Source organism: Penicillium maclennaniae (assembly GCF_028827695.1).
Source record: "Penicillium maclennaniae strain IBT 15551 chromosome Unknown utg000003l:1.0-5670915.0:1.0-5674809.0, whole genome shotgun sequence".
Taxonomy (NCBI): domain Eukaryota; kingdom Fungi; phylum Ascomycota; class Eurotiomycetes; order Eurotiales; family Aspergillaceae; genus Penicillium; species Penicillium maclennaniae.
In genome coordinates, this window is record NW_026623215.1 from 693,288 (window position 1) to 712,912 (window position 19,625).

Below are 19,625 nucleotides of genomic sequence, written 5' to 3' on the forward strand. Positions count from 1 at the left end.
CATGGAAATGCCTTGTCAATCAGCTGGTTTCTTGCAGATCTTGATGATCGATGAACCTAGAATGTGAACGAACCGATGAGCAGATCTTGTGCCTGGACGTGGATAGCAGTTATCGCGTTTCCGGGAGCCTCCAGATGGAGGTATGGGGTCCCTATTTCGCTGCTCGCCCTTGTTGAATTGTCATTGCGCGTGAAAGATGTATTTCGGAACCAAGATTTATTAGTTACGAAACCCGCTTTCAATTGCTTTTGATGGGGCCAACGAGCCCGTAACAGCGGTATAAACATCGAAAGCCGCTTGGAAAAACTGGAGTGGATGGTGGTGTCCCGGTCCTTGACGGGGTTTTTTTATTATCGAGCTAATGTAAACTACTATTCGCACGAGAAGTCATGGTCTTGAGCAAAGAGCAACAACAATTCCACGAATTTTGTACGATTTAATTTATCCTTGGCACCTTGAAATGGAAGGAACCCTCACCAAAGTGCTCCTAGCTATGATTGATCTACCTTATCCTGCATGCTTCAATATGTCCTTAAAAATAACCAACTTTTGCAGACGAAACGCAGCAGGAGTATCAGCCACCTGTGGCTGTCCACTTCCTTGTCACATGATACGATGTCCATGTATCACGTGAACTATGACATAAGGCCCACATGCTGGTATCAACAGAGCCGTCAAGCTTCATCACTGTTCGGAGCTGGTCATTCTGGTTATCACCAGCAGATTGTTTAATTTGAATCAGACCGCTCAAGCTCCAAAACACACAACATGGCTGAGTCAGGTGGCTGGACCACTATTGAGTCCGATGAGGTACATTTGATCCCACCGCAGTCTGAGCGATCAACAGCTAATAACCAACAGGGCCTTTTCACCTCTCTCATCGAGACCCTAGGCGTGAAAGACACCCAATTCGAAGAATTGATCTCTCTCGACGCCGACACAATACGCTCACTAGGGCATGTCCATTCCCAGCCCCAATTCTCCCAATCCAACTAACACCGCGCAGCTCCGTCTACGGCGTAATCTTCCTCTTCAAATGGACCCGCGAAGCAGCCGGTGCCCGCGCCGAAGCGCCCCTTGACGGAACCTACGATCCAAGTGCAACAGACAACGGCGTATTCTTCGCCGCCCAAACAATCCAAAACGCCTGCGGCACGCAAGCTATCCTCTCTGTGATTTTGAACCACGACAATCCGCCGGCCCCTCTCCCACCGATCCAGCTCGGCGACGAGCTCCGCTCCTTCAAAGAGTTCACAGCTGGATTTCCACCCGAACTTCGCGGTGAAGCGCTCTCGAACTCCGAAGCCATCCGCACAGCACACAATACATTTGCGCGCGCGAGTCCCTTCGCTGATGAAACGGCCCGGCCGCAGGATGAAGAGAATGCAGCGGATGTATACCACTTCATTGCGTATACGCCTGTGAACGGGGTGCTATATGAGTTGGATGGATTGCAGCCTCATCCTATTAGTCATGGGCCGTGTGATACTGCCTCGTTCCCCGAGCAGGTCATTGAGGTCTTGCAGCGACGCATTGCGCGATATCCGCCCGAGGAAACACATTTCAATCTTATGGCTGTTGTGCAGGATCCTAGGGGACGGGCGAGAGAGATTGGGGATGTGGAGACGCTTGAGAGGGAGGAGAGGAAGAGGGCCGCGTGGCAGTGGGAGAACACATTGCGGAGGTGGAATTTTGTAGGATTCATTGGGGAGATGATGAAGGGAGTGGTGGGCATGAAGGAGAAAGACACGTCTGGGAAGGCATATACGGATTGGGTTGAGGGGGGCGAAGAAGGAGACGAGGAAAAAGTTGGAGATGCGGAGGGGATAGGGATCTGGCAGGGTTTCTTCTTTTTTTTATTTCTATGACACGCAGTTCTGTCGGGGGCGTTGATGACTACATCTGCGAATCTCAAATCTCAGATACCCTGGTAATAGATGCGGGAACAGTGAAATATTAGCTATGTACTGGCATCCAACATCGTTAATCGTCATGCTATGTCTCATACCCCCCCCAATCAATAATCTATAGCCCGCGCCCGTAAATGTTCAACCATGGGCCGAGGCAGCTCGTCTGGGTTGACCAGATGCATCGCCAAAAGATCAGACCAGAAAAATAGGGCTCGGTCCTGCGCGTAAGCGAGGTAGTCAAAGTCTTCCTCGTCGATATCAGCGTCCACCGGGAGTTTCTTGGTCTCCCCATTCTTGTTCTCATCGTGTCCATTCTTCGAAGCTCCGTGATTAGCAGAAGCAGCCAGGTCTGCAATTGCCTCTTCCATGCCTGGTACCTTTGCCTGCACGATACCCCAAGCCACCCACTGCGCGGAGTTCATCACTCGCCACAGCCGGGTCTGGTGCATGAGATCACGCACTTTAGCCTCAAGCTCTTCTTCATTGGATTGTACCTGCTGCCAGCTAGGCCCGTCGGGGGTGTCATCGAGGCTCAGAGGCGTGATGGCAGTTGCGTGGCGGCCGTGAATGGCTGGCGAGGCGGATCCACCAGCGCCTGCTCCAGGGCGATGAGTAAGATAGGTCAAGACGGAGCGCCGTTGCTCCTGGGGGTTGGGTAGAGGCGATTGTTGCAGGCCCACGCACGCTCCTCGTCGTGATAGTTATAACACCACTCAGTCTATGGAAGTCAGAAAAGCTGGCCAAACGGCATGATCTATAGACTCACAAAATGGTTGGCAAACTCATGGCCAGGAGTATTTGCCGAAGAGTACTCAAAATCAATAACAACGAGCTGCTTGTGCTCGTTTGCTGGAAGGAGAAGCGGCGATTCTGAGGCAGGTTCCATGCGGAGTAGGTTGCCATATTGAGTCTATTGAAGTCAGCATCAAGGCATACCAGATTATTGAGAGAACCATACATCGTTGTGAGCAAACACAAGCCGCCGTTTGATCTCATCCATGCCACCGCAACTAGCAATCAGCCAAAGTCGATAGTTGTCCACCGCCTTGCGGAACATAGCCCATGGCACACCGCAGACGAAGCCGCGTCGGCGCCACGGTTCAGTAGCTGCCTTGATCTCGTTTTGTGGCGATTCTAGCTCTTTATCAAGCCAGGTAGTTACTTGCTCGCATCGGTCAACCCATTTATCCCAATTTTTGAAAATCATAGGCCCTCCTTCTCGCTCCTCTTCGAGAAGTTCGATGCCATCGTGAAGTTCTCTCATTCGCTTGGCAATCTGCTTTGCGGTCTCAGGGAGACGAAGCTCTTTCGGTGTCAAGGGGCGGGCGTCGAAGTATTCTTCAAATCGGCCGTTCAGGAAAGTTCCCAACACGCGAGGTCCGATGTTCTTGCGGCCCAGACGACGCAATATTTGCAGTTCCTTCTCACGATCGATCAAATGATCCACTTGGGGGCCATAGATACGCAGCAAAAGGTTCCTGTTGAAGAGATTAGTTAAAATTTATATAACACCTCCAATACTCAAGAACTTACGGTGGAGGCTTCCTTGAGACTGGCGGGCCACCTCGATTCTCAGTCTTTGGAGCAGGCAAGTTCTTCGGCGGCCGCACAACATACACGGCGTTAGTCAAAGCACCGCTGAGTCGAACAACTTCAATTTCATCGGCGCTTTCCATTGGCACCTTACGCCAGCCCCTGAGCTGCAGCGTATGCGCAAGCCGCACAATCTCAGTCCTAAATGTAGTCCAGGCCTCGCGGTCTTTGCTACGCTTCAAAGAAGCGCTGCTAGCGGTAATATCTTCATCTGCGGCATCGTTCGTCATGTAGGCAAGGGTCTTCGAATTGTCGAGATAAGCTTCCACGCCCGGGACGGGCGCTTCGACATCCGTATAATCAGATTCCGAGGCAGATCCACGTCGCAACCCCTTCGGGCGGCGGCGAGATGCCCGCTTTATGGACTGTAGGGCACCGAGCGCATCTGCATTTCCAGGACCTGCAAACTGAAGGAGGATCTTCTCCAGCTTATCCAAAGAGAAGGTACTCTCAGAGCAAGGGTGGGGCTCATCCGATCGTTCGTCCTCAATTGGAACGCTAGAACTGGTGCCTTCTGCGTTCTCAGATACAGCCTCAGCTCGTCGCGCCTTACGTGCCTGTCTCCTGTTCTTCTCATGCTGCAGCCAATCGTATACCTGGTGAAATAGACCCAGCTGAGGATCTTCCGCCGGCTTGTTGGATTGCTCAGTGTCATCGATCGCGGAGGAATCGGCCTTGAAGCTGGAGTGGTTGCTTAGGGCTGAAGGCATGGTGGGATTGATAGGAGGACGGGCGGTGACTTTGGCCACAGGTGCGCGGTACTGCTTGAGGGAGGGTGCGTCAGGTGGGGAGGCAGGAGTGGTCCCACGTGCGTGCAAGGACTTGCGCAGCGAGGGGATGTCCAGGCCCGTTCCCGAAATGGGCGGCGAGTCTACCGGGAGTCAGTAAATCTATGTCCAGGTCCGAGAGAAAGAGAGTTGCGTTTGGAAGATGCCGACGTCACGATCGTCACAATCGGGCACGGCCCGATTGTGACAGCGGGGGATACAAGCAAGGAGCGATTGGTACTGATAACAGCGGAATGTCGCGAGGGCAATTTGGCTCTTAAAATATACAATGTCGACGTCGCAGAGGGAGGGACAAAAGCCTACCTGCTACTTCGGACCCAGGGCCAGCATGGTCTTCGGTGAAGGAGGGCATGTGCGCTAAGCGTAATTGCCCCAGACGCCACCAAGGAGTCGGGCAAAAAGCGCGCTGACACAGTCACGAAACCAGGTACAAAAGTAGGTTGTGAGCAGATCAAGGGCTCTGTTGGAGTCGCAAGGAATCTGAGGAGCCGAAGAGACAAACGTGGAGGTGGGGTGTTATTTTTTTGGGCCCAGAAAAAGCGCGGGCAAGCGAAGCGGAAACGGTCCAGTGGTCAAGCTAAGGGTCCTTGGGTGCACCCAAACTTAGCCAAACAATTGGGAGTAGCCACAATAAGTGTATTTTGAACAACAGAAGATTTTGGAAGTGCCTGTATTGTGGGAAAGGAGCACACGAGCAAAAGAGAAAAAAAAATTGTGGCAAAACGGCGCTTATCGTGCTCAGGTGACTCGTAGCCTAGTCGATCTGCCATTCACGGTCCCTGCACGATAGATGCGGTCTACTCCCGAATCGAAGGAGCCAGAAAGGCTTAGCCGGCTCCGACTGGGCCCATGGTCACCGTACGTACGTTCCGAGACAAGAGTCTCCGCAGGCATCGGGGCAGTCATTCGATAATTATCAGTTAGGGTATGGATTGTCCTCAATCGAGGATGCTGTCAAGATGGCGAAATATTTCCCGTGGCATCAGTCGCATATGGGTGATCAGATTGTTCGCAATGGCGCCATGGGCAAATGCGTGGGTTCTGGTGGTCTAATTCGGAGATTGCGGGCCTGCTCAAGAAAGGGGTGACCCATCCTGGACCGGATCGAAAGGTGGAGCCGTGCCTCAAAGTGCCGAGGTGAGAGTCAAACGAACAGAATGCCATCGCCAGAGCATTGGAGTGTGGAAATTGTTGCTGCAGGAGAGGTGAATGAAGAAGAGAATGGGGGGACAAGCTGCACGAGGGGCCTCAAAATTACCGTACGAGGGCGCGCGGTATCGCATGACGCATACCTGGTCTCAGGCAGCACAGACGCAATTGCCGGATTGTATTCGGTGTAGTGGGTATCTTCATGCTGATAATCTAGGCAAAGTTTGGCAATGGTATCGTTCTCTGCACAAATTCGATCCTTCCCTCTGAATCAAAGTGGTGGAGTGTATAGTGCAACCAACTCCGCAGCATCCCCTCTTTATCTGACCCCGACGACACACTAAAGTCAATGGTGCGATTTTCAGGTTCTGGAATACGCCCCGGCTGGGCCAGCAGATCATCAACATCGGAAGCTTGTTTGGGTAAAAAGGTGGGATTCTCCTCCAGCCCGACGATAATGGACACGATGTGACTGGCTGGGACACTCATGAAGAAGCCCTGGGCTGGCGGGGAGTCTCTCAGGCACTGAATTGCCCTGCGGCGTAAATGAGGGAAGGGACACTTAAGGCCTGTAATGAAAAGAGGGAGAAAGACTCCCATCTCGAACATGAGAGGCGGTTGTTCGCCATCCGAGCTGCGAGTCCATGCAACCGCAATCGGCGCCCAATCGACAATTTGGGCGAACTCGTATTCATAGGAATCGTATATGGAGTGGTCAGGATTGAGACAGGCTTCTGATTCGATCAAGATGCCTGTGTATGTCATCAGAAGCAGTGCAGTGGCACCACCGATACTGGTGTCCTGGACGGGCTCCAGGCAGGTGAAGAGACGATACCATTGACTGAGTCGACTTTTCAGGTGCTGTTGTCTGGTAGCTAAATCCGGTACCTCATGCAGGCGAGCATCGCCAGTCATCCGTAGATAGGCTTTACAATCAACATTCAGGGCTTTCAGTTCCGCCATGATCCCATAGAGCACATCCCTTGCCTCCTCGATTGAAACAAAGGATTCATCTGGCACGGCTAAATTGAGATCCCAGCAAACGTCCGATGCTCCGTTCATTATCAACACCCACGTTCCTATGCGGCGAAAGATAGGCTCCAAAGCGGCACTGGTAGTCGTCGGTGCTGACAAGGCACTGACCATCATTTGAGCTCCCTGTTTGTATAGTGCCTGGGCGGCCATTCGATTTCCCTGCAGGAGCTCGATGGCAATGAACAAGACGCAGCTAATCAGGGAGACGGTCAGATCTGCCACGCCCTGGTTGATTCGCTGCTGTAGACGAGATAGAGAGCGCGAGTACCAGACTAGCGCTTCGTGGTGGTAGCAATGTTTGACCGCCGCTGGGTAGTTGATCAGCTGCTCGGGCGGGGTTTCATGGACTGGAGGCCGCTCGTAGAGCGCACTGAGCGAAATAATCGCATCCCAAACTACTGGCTCACGCCGACAGAATTGCAAAACCGAGCCTCTCCAAAAAGCTCGATCAAGGACTCCCGAGAGTGACGGGCCTGCTTGGTGAAAGTAGTACTCGAACGCGCGTCGCTCTCGCGATCCTTGATTTGAGAAGGACACTAGTTGAAGCTGCGGGCGGCCCGTGGTCCTTGGAGGACTTGGATTGTTATAACAGCATCGCCGGCCGGTGCTGGTACATCTCAGGCAGTGTGGCTTCTCTTCTCCGCATCTCACCCGGCGAATTCTACGAGGATATTAGATACGGCATGACAAGGAGACCTGGGGATTACTAACTTGCACGTGTTGCATCCGGTTTTGGATTTGGTACCGCCGAGGTGACGAGGGCGTTTGGTGGTCATTATGAGATATGAAAGCTTTTGGCGCCACTTTATTCCAGAGATGAATTCAGGGTCGAAAGTGGGGGCAGAGTCTTACCTCAAACACTTCCCTGATTGGTTAGACACATCTATTTACATCGATTCTTTTAAAGTAAATTGCATCTTTTGCTTAAAGCCATCTACATTTCCGTTATGTTTCATTGTCCCAGGGGCTGAATAAACCGGTGAGTAATAGGTGGTACGTTTTCTTCCTCCGCGAAAGGATTCTTCTTGACCACAAGCCCTCACCTACCAACACCCAACCAGACATTCATGTAATTCTTTAAAATCGAAATTACTATTTCCTCTCCATGAGGAGACATGCCAGTTGCAGATCATGTCAAAAATAGAGATTCATGAGCCACGCCTGCAAGACCGCCATGAAAAATCAGCCCATTAGCATGGTCAGCCATTTCAGCTCCGTCCCGCCTCCACATGAAGAGTCGAGCGCCCTCATTAGCGAAGAACTCCCATAACGCTGGAGATGTGCAAATCGTGAGTTCAGCGGCGTCGAGAAACCTGTCAGCAGCCGAGGTGGAGGCTGGGAAGATATTCAGCTCCAGCATACGAATACAGAAAGGTGACATTAACAATTGACATAGCTTATGGTATGGCCAAAGTGCCTCGGTGAAAGGCTAGAAGAACGGACGGACTCTAGCATCCTGGAAGACGCTAAGGATGGGTGTCTAGCTGTTATTCACGTCTTCATTTACTTCTCTTTTCTTTTTGTTTTCCTTGTCTTATTTACTCTCAATTTTAGAGGAAGGTTGCGAACCTCTTTTGGTCGTTGCTCGGACACAAAGATTCGTGGGATAATAGCGTACTCTCTCCCACAATGCGATGCAGAGTCCTCAACCACCTCACTCCAATCTCCGAACCATTCCGCCAATACTTCGCACTGACGATCACCGCCACAATGGAGCCTGATGCCAAGCAAAGCTGGAGCTCACCGCGTCCATGTGGAGAAGGCAACTGAGACATGGTCAGTCGGACTCTGCGGAAGATGGCTCTGAACCCGACGCTATAATTAGGGGACTCAACTCCGAGTACATGCAGCATCCCACATAGGTATATAAGACGGCTGCTCTTTTCTCGTACCCGTCACTCCAAACTTGGTTCCCAAGCTCAGTCGGCTATAAAATCCACCCGAAGCTCCACCATGAAGTTCAGCGCCGCCATCATCACCTCGCTTCTCGCTACGAGCGCAGTGGCTTTTGACAAGTGGCAACGTAAGTCCCTTGACCATTTAGATCCGCTGTAGCACTCAATCTGACTTTGAAAACAGCCTGGGGCAAGCGTGATTATGCCTGCGTGAACGTCTACCAGGGCGTGCCCGACAACTCGACCGTGACGGCTGGTCAGACAGTCCACCTGCGCTTCGACCGCAAGCCCACATCCCACTGCGCCGACCCTTTGAGCAAGTACGCCGCTGACAAGTACAGCGTGTGGCTGTACAACAACCCCGTCCGTAATCTGGACACTATCCACTTCGACCAGCGCATTCAGATCGCTAGTGGAATCAACGGATCCGCTGGTATGGTCGATGTGACTATCCCCAAGAAGTTGCCCCAGGTCAGGGACGGGTCTGTTTGGTACCTGAGAATTGACACTTCGCTTTCGAGTGCTCCCCAGGTATTTTTTCTTCTTCTTGATTTGACGGATTTTGTTTGTACTAACTGGTATTGTTGCAGATGCCCACTATCTACAACGCCGCCGGACCCTTCACAATTACTGCTTAGATAGATTTGTATAGGATTGTGATGTTGACTGAGTAGCGGTTCAAGGTTGACGCGAATGAACCTCGAGTCTCTTTTTCTTGAAAAAAAAGAGTGTGCATAGAATGTGTCTTATTTCACCTTGAGATCAGACTCGCTGAGAAGCGCATTCTATCCTTGTTTGGTTTTAGCCGTCGAGTTTCTTGGCATGACTCGTCGCGTATTTCCCCTTCACCAATGCCCAGCGACAGATTCTTGGGGAGTCATGTGGGTAGATTTTAAGTAAAGTCTGTCCAATGCTCATCTAGCACCATCATTTATCCCTATTTGACTCTTTGCTAGAACAAGCTGAGTCAGACACGCGTTTGTGTCGCAACTAATGCCTAATTCCTTGCCCCGCCTAAGGATCCAGCCATTGATGTACTCAATCTCAGTAGCTCGACCTTTTCGCATATCTTCACGCATACTGCTGGAGTTCTGTGCTGTTTTCTCAATTGTATCCGATACCACAGACTTGAGTGAAGGAACCGAGAAAATATTCCGGTCGAGCCGCAAGCTCTGGAGCTCCGGCAAGTTTTGAAAAACCGTGGATATCTCGTGGAGAAGACGCTCGTGCAGAGGCCAGAGACTTGAATCCTCACCAATACACCCATTTCGCACATCAAGTATCGCCGTCAAGGGGTTCAGGACGCAGTTTGCCGCTAGCTTGAATAGTTGTACTTTGAATAGGTCTGCCCACGGCAAACGTTCACAGTTGAGAGATGGCGCCCGGAGCAGGACATCCATAAGGTACTCAGCCTGCGAGCTCCTTGACTTCTGATCGTCATTATCCACAATTCCAAGAGAAGCAGAACCATGAACTCCGGCCAGAACGGCCTCTGTCGGGGACTTTAAGTAAACACCGTGGCGCATGATGCCAAACATATAAATTGGCCTTGTAGAAGCATCGGTGAATATGTGCTTGTTCAGGTCATCAATTTGACCCATACCATTTTGGAACAAGCAAATGGTGGAATGCCGACCGAGGCGATGCTTGATCGGCTCGAGGGCGGATACTGTGGCGGATGCTTTCACGGCCACGATCAGATTGTGAATCGGGTCTGATGATGGCGTTCTCCCGAGCAATTCGCCATTGAAACCTGCTTGTTCTTGCAAAGGTCCATCTTCGGTCAGTCGCAGTCCTAGTTTCCAGCCTCGCGATGCGAATTCCTGGTACAGAGCCGGCCGATGAGCGAGCAGCGTCACTGGCGGTGGAGTTGGGATGGATCTGATGGAATGGGCCACGAAAGATCCGATACTGCCTAGCCCAAGTATATGAATGGATCGAGTGGGACTAGGCATGATGAGGGGCAACTAGGAGGGGCTTTGTAAGAGAGGACCCCCGGATTCATGTCGAGCCATCCAGATAGTTGCCTTAGAGCCTCAGGTGTCACTTCTAAACGGGCCGGAAATGTCGGGACAAAACAAAATGATCGAGTCCAACGAGCCTCAACACCATCATTACGGTCTATTACCAAACGCTTATCTCGGCATTGATCACTCAGTTGATCTGCAAGGTTCGTTCAGTGGAGAGAAAGCTTATCGCGAGCTAAATGTACGGCTACAGTATGGAACCGCAAGTTTGACGGAGACTCGACTTCCTCTCGTAAATGGCAGAAATGAGATCGACTCTATGGTGCCCGAGCATTCCCCCCACATGCACAGCTCATCAACTGCATCCTGCTGACACACTGACGATTCTCCAATCATTGCCGGCCGGATATCTACTTCCATTTCCGTCACTGAGTCCTTCTTGGTTATTGAGAAATTCGAAGTCTAGACCCGCATATGAGAATTGAGGCCTCTCAGTCCCACGATGTTGTCTTGTACTCTTGGAGTCTGCTAGAGTATGCCAGGTCTACAGGTGGAACCCCCATCTGAGTCCAATACGGCATGCTTTGAAGGGTGGAAATGCATTGACAGCTGCGGCGGTCTCGGCTCAGTTGGTCTCGATCTTGAATCCATCTGAACCACGGCTCTGGGTCTACGAACTCGTGTACCCACAGTGCTCCCGATGTATTTCCCGAGATCAAGAGGCTTAAAGATACTTTACGGCATGATGGCAGCCCGATGTACCTGGCATACGGAGCAAGTTCCACGATTCCGTGTTACCGAGAGCAAAGCGACCAGTCTGTGCTGTTCGTGGCGCACCGTCTTTCCTCTAGCGAGTCCCGGGATGGAAACGTAGGAAGTAGAGTCGCTGTATCTCCGGACGTGGGTCCGTACATCATGACTGTGAAATCTACTAAAGTGATTGGCAATTCACGGACAGCGATTGGCACACCAGGACCAAGGGTTATCCTGACGGCTCATACGGTAGGGTAGAATCCAAGTAAACCTGTAGCGGCCCCTGTGCGTTGCGTGCTGGAGGGCGACTCCGGGGCTCGCAAGAACCGGCTTCTCCCCATGAGGTAAACAGCTCCAACACGTTTCACCTCGACAGGGATAGCTTTAATCTGGCGAATGGGTTCTCGGCACGATCCGGGGACCACGCAGCCACTGAATGAAGGAGGCGGGCGAGCGAAGTGAGCAATGTGCAACTCGGCGGCGCCAAAACCTGCTTTGCTGCCCAGTGGCCCCTCTGATTGGCTGGTCCGACAGCCCGGATATGAGGTTCTGATCATAGAGCGTTGATAACAAGGTCTCTCTGTACCTGTGACGCAGTTGGGAACAAATCAAGTTGAAAAGTCTGGGCGGCGGTGGTTAAGTGGTGTGGGAACCAAATCTGGGACTTGGGAAATTTGGGAACGTTAGGAGTGGAAAAGAAAAAGAGTACGTTACCTTTGAAAGGGTTCAAAGCGGGTGACCTCAGTCTTTGGAATTTCTGCCCCTCCCCCATTTTCTCTTCTCCCCCCTCCGGTCTTCCTCCGCAACTTTGTTGCGCTTCTGGATTTGCACCGATTTCACGGTGCAGCCAAAGTCCAAGACGGCACTTTCACACCAATTGCACCGGCCCTTGTCGGTTCGACTGCGTCCTCCCTTGACATGGCCGACGAACGCGATTTCGCCGTGGACCTCGGGTCCGACGAGGGCAGTTCCTCCGTAGAAGCTGTCCCTCACCCCGGACTCCCGCATCATGCCTCAACCCCTTCCCTCCGGTCTATACCTCGCGATCCATCTACAGGCATGTCCGCCTCATCCACCCATCTGGGTCAGGTCAACGCCGCGCGGCGGGCTCCCAGCACCCCGCCCCGCCCCCGCCCACAGCCCTCGATGAGCGGGCAGCCAGTGGGCGGACTGAACCAGGATATCATGGCCAAAATGAAGGCGTTTTCCCTCTCTCGACAAGGCGCCAAGTTGCCACATACCTCCTCGACAGGAACGATACCCAGCTCCCACGAGTCTGGTGCGGGCGGTGCCATCTCCGGTCGCATGCCATCCAACACCAGAGATTGGGCCTCTTCGCCAGCGATCGCACCGGTGGCCAGTCCAGCATCGCCGCGACCGGGTGGATTGGCTGCCAAGCGTATGAAACCTGGCCTCAAGCTCTCTGATGTCACCGGACCCTCGACCCCGACACCGGACGCGAATGCGAACAGTACGGAAGAAAAGCCCGAGGAGCAGAATGGAGGAGAGTCAGCTTTCAGCAAATATGCCGAGTTTATCGATACCAAAGCGGGAACGTTGAACTTCAAGAACAAAGCAATCCTGCACGGCGGCGGTGTCGAGTTCTCCTCCGGTCACAGTTTCAAGATTTCTCTGGATGAAGTCGATCGCTTGGATGAGTTGGGCAAGGGCAACTATGGTACAGTTTACAAGGTCCGACACAGTCGACCGCATCTGCGGAAACCGGGCATGGGTTTAGGCGGAATTGTTAGTCGGCCATCCGGCGACGACTCTAGCTCAGACAAGCAAACCAGCGATTTGTCCGGTGTGATTATGGCGATGAAAGAAATTCGGCTGGAGTTGGACGAGGCGAAATTCGCACAAATTATCATGGAATTGGATATCTTGCATCGTTGCGTCTCCCCATTCATTATCGATTTTTACGGTGCTTTCTTCCAAGAAGGCGCGGTCTACATGCGTGTGTCGAATTCATGGACGGTGGTTCGATCGACAAAATCTACGAAGGTGGTGTACCTGAGAACATCCTCCGCAAGGTGACACTTTCCACCATCATGGGTTTGAAAGCGCTCAAGGACGAACACAATATCATTCATCGCGATGTCAAGCCGACTAACATCTTGGTCAACACCAAGGGCCAAGTCAAGATTTGCGATTTCGGAGTCAGTGGAAACCTCGTTGCCAGTATCGCCAAGACCAATATTGGATGCCAGAGCTACATGGCGCCAGAGCGAATCGCTGGCGGTGGGATGCAACAGTCAGGAGCACCGAGTGCTGGAACCTATAGCGTGCAGAGCGACATTTGGAGTTTGGGGTTATCGATCATCGAGTGCGCCATGGGACGCTATCCCTATCCGCCGGAGACATTTACCAACATTTTCAGCCAGCTTCACGTAAGTATCACCAGATTTCCATTAATGAAACCGAATTTAACATTCCAAAACAGGCAATCGTTCACGGTGACCCTCCCACTCTTCCGGAAACCGGCTTCTCCGAGGATGCCCATGCATTCGTTCGAGCTTGTCTCGACAAGATTCCGAAGAATCGACCGTCTTACAACATGTTACTCCGACACCCATGGCTCGCACCTCTGATGCAGCCCCGACTGAAGCCGAGGGCCAGGAGGCACTTCCGCCATCAGAAAACGCGACCGAGGGACGTTCATCCTCCTATATGACCGAAGACAAGGAAGTCGCTGAATGGGTCCACAAGCAACTCAAACTCCGCGAGAGTGGGCATTTCCAAAATTCGGAGAAGCCCGCTCTTCACGCCGTGGCTCTGGACAAGGTTGCCACGAGCCCGATTCTCGAAGACCCCAGCGCTCCGGCACCGACAGACTGAGTTCCTTCACTCTCTTTCTGTACTTCTACATTTTGCATTTTCCACGGTTATGATCACTTGATTCATCTGGGGGTACCACGAACGGCGCAGGCGCCGCCTTAGGAAAGATGGATCGTTTCCAACATACTATGTCTGACCCTATGTTTGACACCTACGGATGATACGAGCTCCACGTCACGATGTACGACCATGTACCTGTGGCTTCTCCGTGATCGCGTTCGACTGAGAAGGAAGTTTGATGGGTGTCGATAAGACCTATCTGCTTGGACCTAAACATACGCCATCGAGCCTGGATGGGGCATTGCATGATTTTCTACGATGGTTCCGAATACAATGTTGACACGAGTAATCCCGCACAAATGACGACCAGTAGCTCAGCCCTAGATCAGCCCCCACTTGGCTTTCTTAGACCCCTGCCCACCGAAGCGCCTTTCCCGCACTAGTGATGCGGCGAAGCCGTAGAGTCGACTGTCCTGACTTTGGCTGCCTATGTAGCTGGTCTTCCATCAGAAGAAGGCTAGAACTCGAAATTGCATGTCTTCCACCACCTCGTAAAGCCAGGAGGTCCGAAAGTGGCGGCTATTTTTAGCAAACAGGATCACGCTAGAGCTGTTCCTGATGTGATGAACGCCGGTGACCGCCGTCCCTTCTTCGCGTGCTCCCCACGCCTGTGCTATCCAACTCTTTCCCTTTTTGGCGATCTATCAAACCTCAATTGCATCTCACCTTATCTCATATTCTGTCCATTCATCGTATTCCCCCTCTTCCCCCCCCCCCAACCCTTGACAAAGCACTCTGGAAGCTGGGCAGCACCCCCTCCCGGGCGCGCCCCCGTCAGCATGGGCCAGCAAGCATCCCTTCCGCGGCCGGGGACGAGCATCCAAGTGATCGGAGCAGGCCTGTCACGAACAGGGACAGCGTCATTTAGTCGAGCCCTAGAGATCCTCTTAGGAGGACCAGTCTATCACTGCGGCACGCAGAGCACCCTTGGCCCGCCCTATCAAGTCCAGCTATGGATACAGATCCTCCGCCACTGGCTCTCTGGCTCTGACACAGACCGACCGACCGTGCTTCGTCTGCTCGGTGAGCAAATGGACGGATACGCCGCCATCACCGATGCCCCGGGCTCGCAGTTTGTCCCCGAGTTGATGGAGCTGTACCCGGACGCCAAGGTGATTTGTACTATCCGCGACCCGATCTCGTGGGAGAAGAGCTTCGCACAGGTGATGAATATCACAGGTTTATGGTTCCTTCCGTGGGCTGTCCTCCCTGTGCCAGGGATGATCAATTACTTCAGATATCTGACTCTGCTCGGCGAGCAGTGGCGCAGAATGTACGGGGAGTCTCGGCTACGCGTCAGACATATCTACGACATATCGAGTGGTTGAAGGAGGTTGTTCCGGAAGATCGATTGGTTTTTTTCGATATCAAGGAGGGCTGGGGGCCGCTGTGTCAAGCGTTGGGTAAAGATATTCCGATGGACCAGCCGTTTCCGCATGTCAATGATTCGGAGGCTATTGATCGAATTGCGAGATATCATGTTCGCCGTGGGTTGAAAAGGTGGGCTGTCATTCTTACCGTCGGAGCCGTCGGAGTGGCTTTCCTTTGGCGGAGGTAGAATGGGCGTGGCGGGTTTTTGTATACTTTGATATTGTAAGATTTTTGATAGAGAGAGCATTTGCATATTATCATTATTATCATTAGAGTGGTCTGATCGTTACAATATGCCCAAAAGTCCTGTTTCTGAATCATACAAGGCTGAATTAAATAAGAGCCTCAAGCCGTTCATGTCATAGGTCGGTATGTCGGCAAAGGTGTTAGACGAATATAACAATGGACTTACAGCAACTTCACGGAGAATCAAAGACAATGAGAAAAAAAAAAAAAGGTGCACACAGCATAACTCACTCCTCCAAGAACCGTCTTCCAGAATGTTCCAAAACGCGTCTACTCAAAAAGGCACGCGGAGTAGATCTTAATTGAAAGATGAAGTGGCAAAGACGGGACCCACACCGTCCAACTTCCTATTTGGGATCAAGCGCTGCTGAGGTTTGGAAAGCATTCAACGTACACAACGACTTTGGAACGACTAGAAAATTCTTTCTCTTGAAATGTGGCGGCACACGAACTTACTATTTAGTTCTGCATTTCCCTCGGCCTAGATTTCTCTATTCCAATTCACACCCTCGGCTGGATCGTCCCAACTATTATATCAAAAACGAGTCGCACATGATGACAATTGAAACCATTCAAGATCCAGTCATGAATGCGACAAATTTCGCCCAGAAGTTGCTTCAATCTGCACGCGTTGCTCCAGAGATCTTTGAGCTACGCTCAGACTACCGCGCCCTTTTGATGGTTGTCCAAGGAATCCCACCAGGCCCAAGCGACGAGCACAGCGAAGCCCTACTCCAGGAAGCCGAAAGCACCATCAAGGGACTTCTTTCCAAGCAACCCGTCACCGAACTCCCTCATATCGCCGCATGGCGAGAAACATACAAATCCTTTGGAGCCAAGCCCCAGAAAACACGCAACAGTCTGGAAGCTCTCACGCGGCGGGCGGAGAATGGTCTTCCTCGCGTCAATCGTTTGACCGATATCTATAATGCGATCTCTGTCAAGTATCAGATACCACTGGGTGGCGAGGACCTCGATAAATACGATGGATCGCCGTTCCTGATTCGGGCGACCGGCCAGGAACAGTTTGTGAGTTTCTCTAGTGGAGAGCAGAGCGTCGAATATGCGGCGCCTGGTGAACCGATTTGGTGCGACGATTCGGGCATTACTTGTCGTCGATGGAATTGGCGGCAAGGTCCGCGGACTGCTCTGACTGATGAAACGACTCGTGTGCTCTTTATTCTGGACGCGCTGGAGCCGCTTTCGTCTGATGTTTTGGTGCAAGCTGCGGAGGAGCTTGCTTCAGCCCTGGAAAGCCTTTCGTCGGAGGTCCGAATTTCACGCCGAATAATTGGTGCTGAGAAGACAGCGTAGAGCTGTTGAATTGCATGTGGTAGAAGACCGGTTGTTGCAAGTATCTGTTTTGTATTACGGGTGAATACTGTTCGTGATGACTAGAAATACGTTATAAGGTTCAACTTTCGTTCCCTAGAGCTCTCTAAATAGCTGATTTAATAACGCCTGTTATCTTTTGCAAGTACACTGGTGTCTAATAAGCGTTGGCTGTGGACCCATATAAATGCACTCCTCGTTCCAGAACCTCAATCTCGTCACCGACAGCAACGTATAATCCTGCTTCCTGCCTCTCGGCTTCCTTTAAGCTCTGATCCTCCGGAACGCAATGCATTCCAATATATCCGAGCGCTGACTTGTTACCGTCCTCGACAGTACGGTACCGCACCAGAGTGGTGCTTGGCTGTGGTCTGCCTTTCTTCTTTTCCGGAGACGGGGTATCCGCATCAAATTTGCCCGTCTCCAGATTGACGTTTGGCATCGTGCATCGAGACGTGCGACAAACAACAGACAAAACAGGTGCTACACTAGCGCGTGACTTGGTGTTACCACCGCTTGGAAGAATGCGGTAGCGTTTCCACGTCTCTTCGTCGTAAGCAGAGACGTTCGTGATCCATATATTGGCACGGAAGCGAAGCGCGTCTAGAGGCTGGTTCTCGGGTGGAAGGAGAGCTGACACAGCGTGAACGGAAGACAAGCTGTTGATATTGACTGGCTGTTGGTCTGTGTAGCCGTGCACTGCCGGCGAACCAATGTGTTTCAGCGGTGCGAGGTTTCTATCCGTACGTACCAGAGTATCTGGCGTACATCTCAAGAGTGTAAGGCTTTGATCTTGAGGGATCTTGAGGAATTTCTTCAACTTTGGTAAAGACGCTGCAATAGAGGGTATTCTGCCCATATCAAGGCCTTTCGCTTCCCTACCATGGATGCCGAACGATTTCATCTCAATCTGACACTCGTCTCTCTCGGCGGCAGTCACATGGAGAGGTGCAATGAAGGAAAACTGTGGTATCGCAGATAGATCTCGCGCAGCAAACATGGCCTCCAGCCGATCCACCCAGCTTGGTGTGTCGGGATTTTGGAATGTCACGACGACACATCCACCTGCCTTGACCAGTGAATCATGGGGGTTGCTATCCTTGTGAGGGAGCCATAACTCGGTCTTGATCTGGGACATGATGGGCTTTGTGCGCTGGCTGATGAATCGCCACTGAGAGCCAGCATCAGCATCACTCGTCACGAGTTCTGATGCAAGTGCAAAACATCGGTCGTACATAAACCCAGACTTGGTGAGCAGAGCCCGATTCACCTCGATAGAGCCGCATGATTTGATGGGATGAAGGTATATTGCTTTGATACGCGCTGGTCCATCGAGTGCCGTGTCTTCCGGAGCGGCATACTTTGGATTATACTGATCTGCCATGTTGCTGGTGGATAGACCAACATTTTGCAGATGTCTTAATTGCCGGCGCGTTGTATGAGTATTTCCAGACTGTAAAATGAAAACAATGGCAATGACCAGGGTTAATATGAGAGCCACGGCACCTTGAGTGATTATAGGCTTTTCTAGGCTGCTCAGACCTTTCTGCAACAGTTGAAGCAGCATTGTTCACAATCGGATACCCGTCGAGGGCTTTCAAGAGAGGCCGCTGGAGGATTGGTGTACTCAGGAAATAAGATATATAGATGGTGGTTCTTTGATGAAACTTTCATGAGTTCCATAATAAGTGAAGTCTAACGTCAATCGATGGGATCAGTAGAGTCCCAAACGTCGACAATGAGTCAATTCATCGGCTAGGTACGGGCAGAATGTGACTCGTCACAAAATAGGAAGTTAAGCGGAGTGGGTCTATTCGGTCGCCTAAATCTGACATTTTTAGTTTTTCCGACATCGCCGACTACCGAAGTGATGAGGGGCAGAGACAGATTAGCTTTCCGATCTCTACTTTAAACCACTTTAAATATAGCGCTCTCTCAAGAAATATCCGACCCGGTGAAATAAATACAGTGGAAGCCCGCATTGTGATGGGACGGCACGGATTGGATGGCAGGAACCTTTAGGTCGCATCAATCTTTTATTATTTTGCAAGGATGTGTACTTTAGCACGTCTTGAGCCTTAAATTATCACAGAAGACTTTTTGAACACTTCTGTCAGCATGCGACGCGGCTTAAAGTACTTTCAAGTAAAGTGGGAACAGCCCAGGATTGAGCTTTGATCTGGGCTCGTAGGTTCGTCACGTATCACGCGCTTGCCGGGCCATTCCTTTTTCTTCTTTTCCCTCTTCGGAAGCGAGACATGAGACCAACTACTCAATAGTTCACGACTCAAGCTTCCAGGCGTGGGGGTCTAAATAAAAGACCCGATACAGACAAGAACCACGATAGTCCCGAACTCAAACAGAATCTTTGCCCATACGATATTGAACTAGTGAAATTAAGAACGCCCGGCCATAAAACAAGATTATGCATGCGACGAGTCCCACAGTCCAAAACAGATCAAATGGGAAAATTACTTGGAAAAGTGATGATATCCAAACCCAAGCGGGCCGTTAAGTGGCTGGTGCCGAAATATGATGTCATAGGACGGGGTCTCTGTATACTCGCAACATTCAAGCCGCGATGGAGATAACCAAGACAACTATGCAAGGACTGGTATAAAGCAGGTCTTTGATCCCACAAAGCAAACCGGTCTAAGAATTTCTGCCTCACCCAGCCCTGACACCCGT

The 19,625-nt window shown here is 51.6% G+C and overlaps 9 protein-coding genes across 9 annotated transcripts; 5 read left to right on the forward strand and 4 right to left on the reverse strand.

Annotated features, from left to right (window-relative positions):
* Window positions 1-768: 768 nt before the first annotated feature.
* N7477_002351 (putative 26S proteasome-associated ubiquitin C-terminal hydrolase) lies at window positions 769-1,868 on the forward strand (the record flags this gene model as incomplete). Its single annotated transcript, XM_056964014.1, has 3 exons — window positions 769-810; window positions 862-956; window positions 1,007-1,868. 3 exons carry the CDS (start codon window positions 769-771, stop codon window positions 1,866-1,868), a joined length of 999 nt encoding a protein of 332 aa, XP_056823967.1.
* Window positions 1,869-2,017: 149 nt separating this feature from the next.
* N7477_002352 (uncharacterized protein) lies at window positions 2,018-4,643 on the reverse strand (the record flags this gene model as incomplete). Its single annotated transcript, XM_056964015.1, has 5 exons — window positions 2,018-2,554; window positions 2,677-2,820; window positions 2,869-3,388; window positions 3,444-4,374; window positions 4,595-4,643. 5 exons carry the CDS (start codon window positions 4,641-4,643, stop codon window positions 2,018-2,020), a joined length of 2,181 nt encoding a protein of 726 aa, XP_056823968.1.
* A 1,010-nt stretch (window positions 4,644-5,653) lies between these two features.
* Window positions 5,654-7,251, reverse strand: N7477_002353 (Zn(II)2Cys6 transcription factor domain-containing protein; the record flags this gene model as incomplete). The annotated part of the gene is made up of 2 exons (XM_056964016.1): window positions 5,654-7,136; window positions 7,187-7,251. The coding sequence occupies 2 exons, from the start codon at window positions 7,249-7,251 to the stop codon at window positions 5,654-5,656; spliced, it is 1,548 nt and encodes a 515-aa protein (XP_056823969.1).
* A 1,177-nt stretch (window positions 7,252-8,428) lies between these two features.
* Window positions 8,429-9,008, forward strand: N7477_002354 (uncharacterized protein; the record flags this gene model as incomplete). The annotated part of the gene is made up of 3 exons (XM_056964017.1): window positions 8,429-8,498; window positions 8,555-8,901; window positions 8,961-9,008. The coding sequence occupies 3 exons, from the start codon at window positions 8,429-8,431 to the stop codon at window positions 9,006-9,008; spliced, it is 465 nt and encodes a 154-aa protein (XP_056823970.1).
* Window positions 9,009-9,284: 276 nt separating this feature from the next.
* N7477_002355 (ketopantoate reductase family protein) lies at window positions 9,285-10,325 on the reverse strand (the record flags this gene model as incomplete). The annotated part of the gene is made up of 1 exon (XM_056964018.1): window positions 9,285-10,325. One exon carries the CDS (start codon window positions 10,323-10,325, stop codon window positions 9,285-9,287), a length of 1,041 nt encoding a protein of 346 aa, XP_056823971.1.
* Window positions 10,326-12,008: 1,683 nt separating this feature from the next.
* Window positions 12,009-13,928, forward strand: pbs2 (mitogen-activated protein kinase kinase PBS2; the record flags this gene model as incomplete). The annotated part of the gene is made up of 4 exons (XM_056964019.1): window positions 12,009-13,047; window positions 13,095-13,480; window positions 13,534-13,609; window positions 13,687-13,928. The coding sequence occupies 4 exons, from the start codon at window positions 12,009-12,011 to the stop codon at window positions 13,926-13,928; spliced, it is 1,743 nt and encodes a 580-aa protein (XP_056823972.1).
* An 839-nt stretch (window positions 13,929-14,767) lies between these two features.
* On the forward strand, window positions 14,768-15,316 carry N7477_002357 (sulfotransferase family protein; the record flags this gene model as incomplete). The annotated part of the gene is made up of 1 exon (XM_056964020.1): window positions 14,768-15,316. The coding sequence occupies one exon, from the start codon at window positions 14,768-14,770 to the stop codon at window positions 15,314-15,316; it is 549 nt and encodes a 182-aa protein (XP_056823973.1).
* An 874-nt stretch (window positions 15,317-16,190) lies between these two features.
* N7477_002358 (B3/B4 domain-containing protein) lies at window positions 16,191-16,919 on the forward strand (the record flags this gene model as incomplete). The annotated part of the gene is made up of 1 exon (XM_056964021.1): window positions 16,191-16,919. One exon carries the CDS (start codon window positions 16,191-16,193, stop codon window positions 16,917-16,919), a length of 729 nt encoding a protein of 242 aa, XP_056823974.1.
* A 175-nt stretch (window positions 16,920-17,094) lies between these two features.
* On the reverse strand, window positions 17,095-18,321 carry N7477_002359 (uncharacterized protein; the record flags this gene model as incomplete). The annotated part of the gene is made up of 1 exon (XM_056964022.1): window positions 17,095-18,321. The coding sequence occupies one exon, from the start codon at window positions 18,319-18,321 to the stop codon at window positions 17,095-17,097; it is 1,227 nt and encodes a 408-aa protein (XP_056823975.1).
* Between the last annotated feature and the right edge of the window lie 1,304 nt (window positions 18,322-19,625).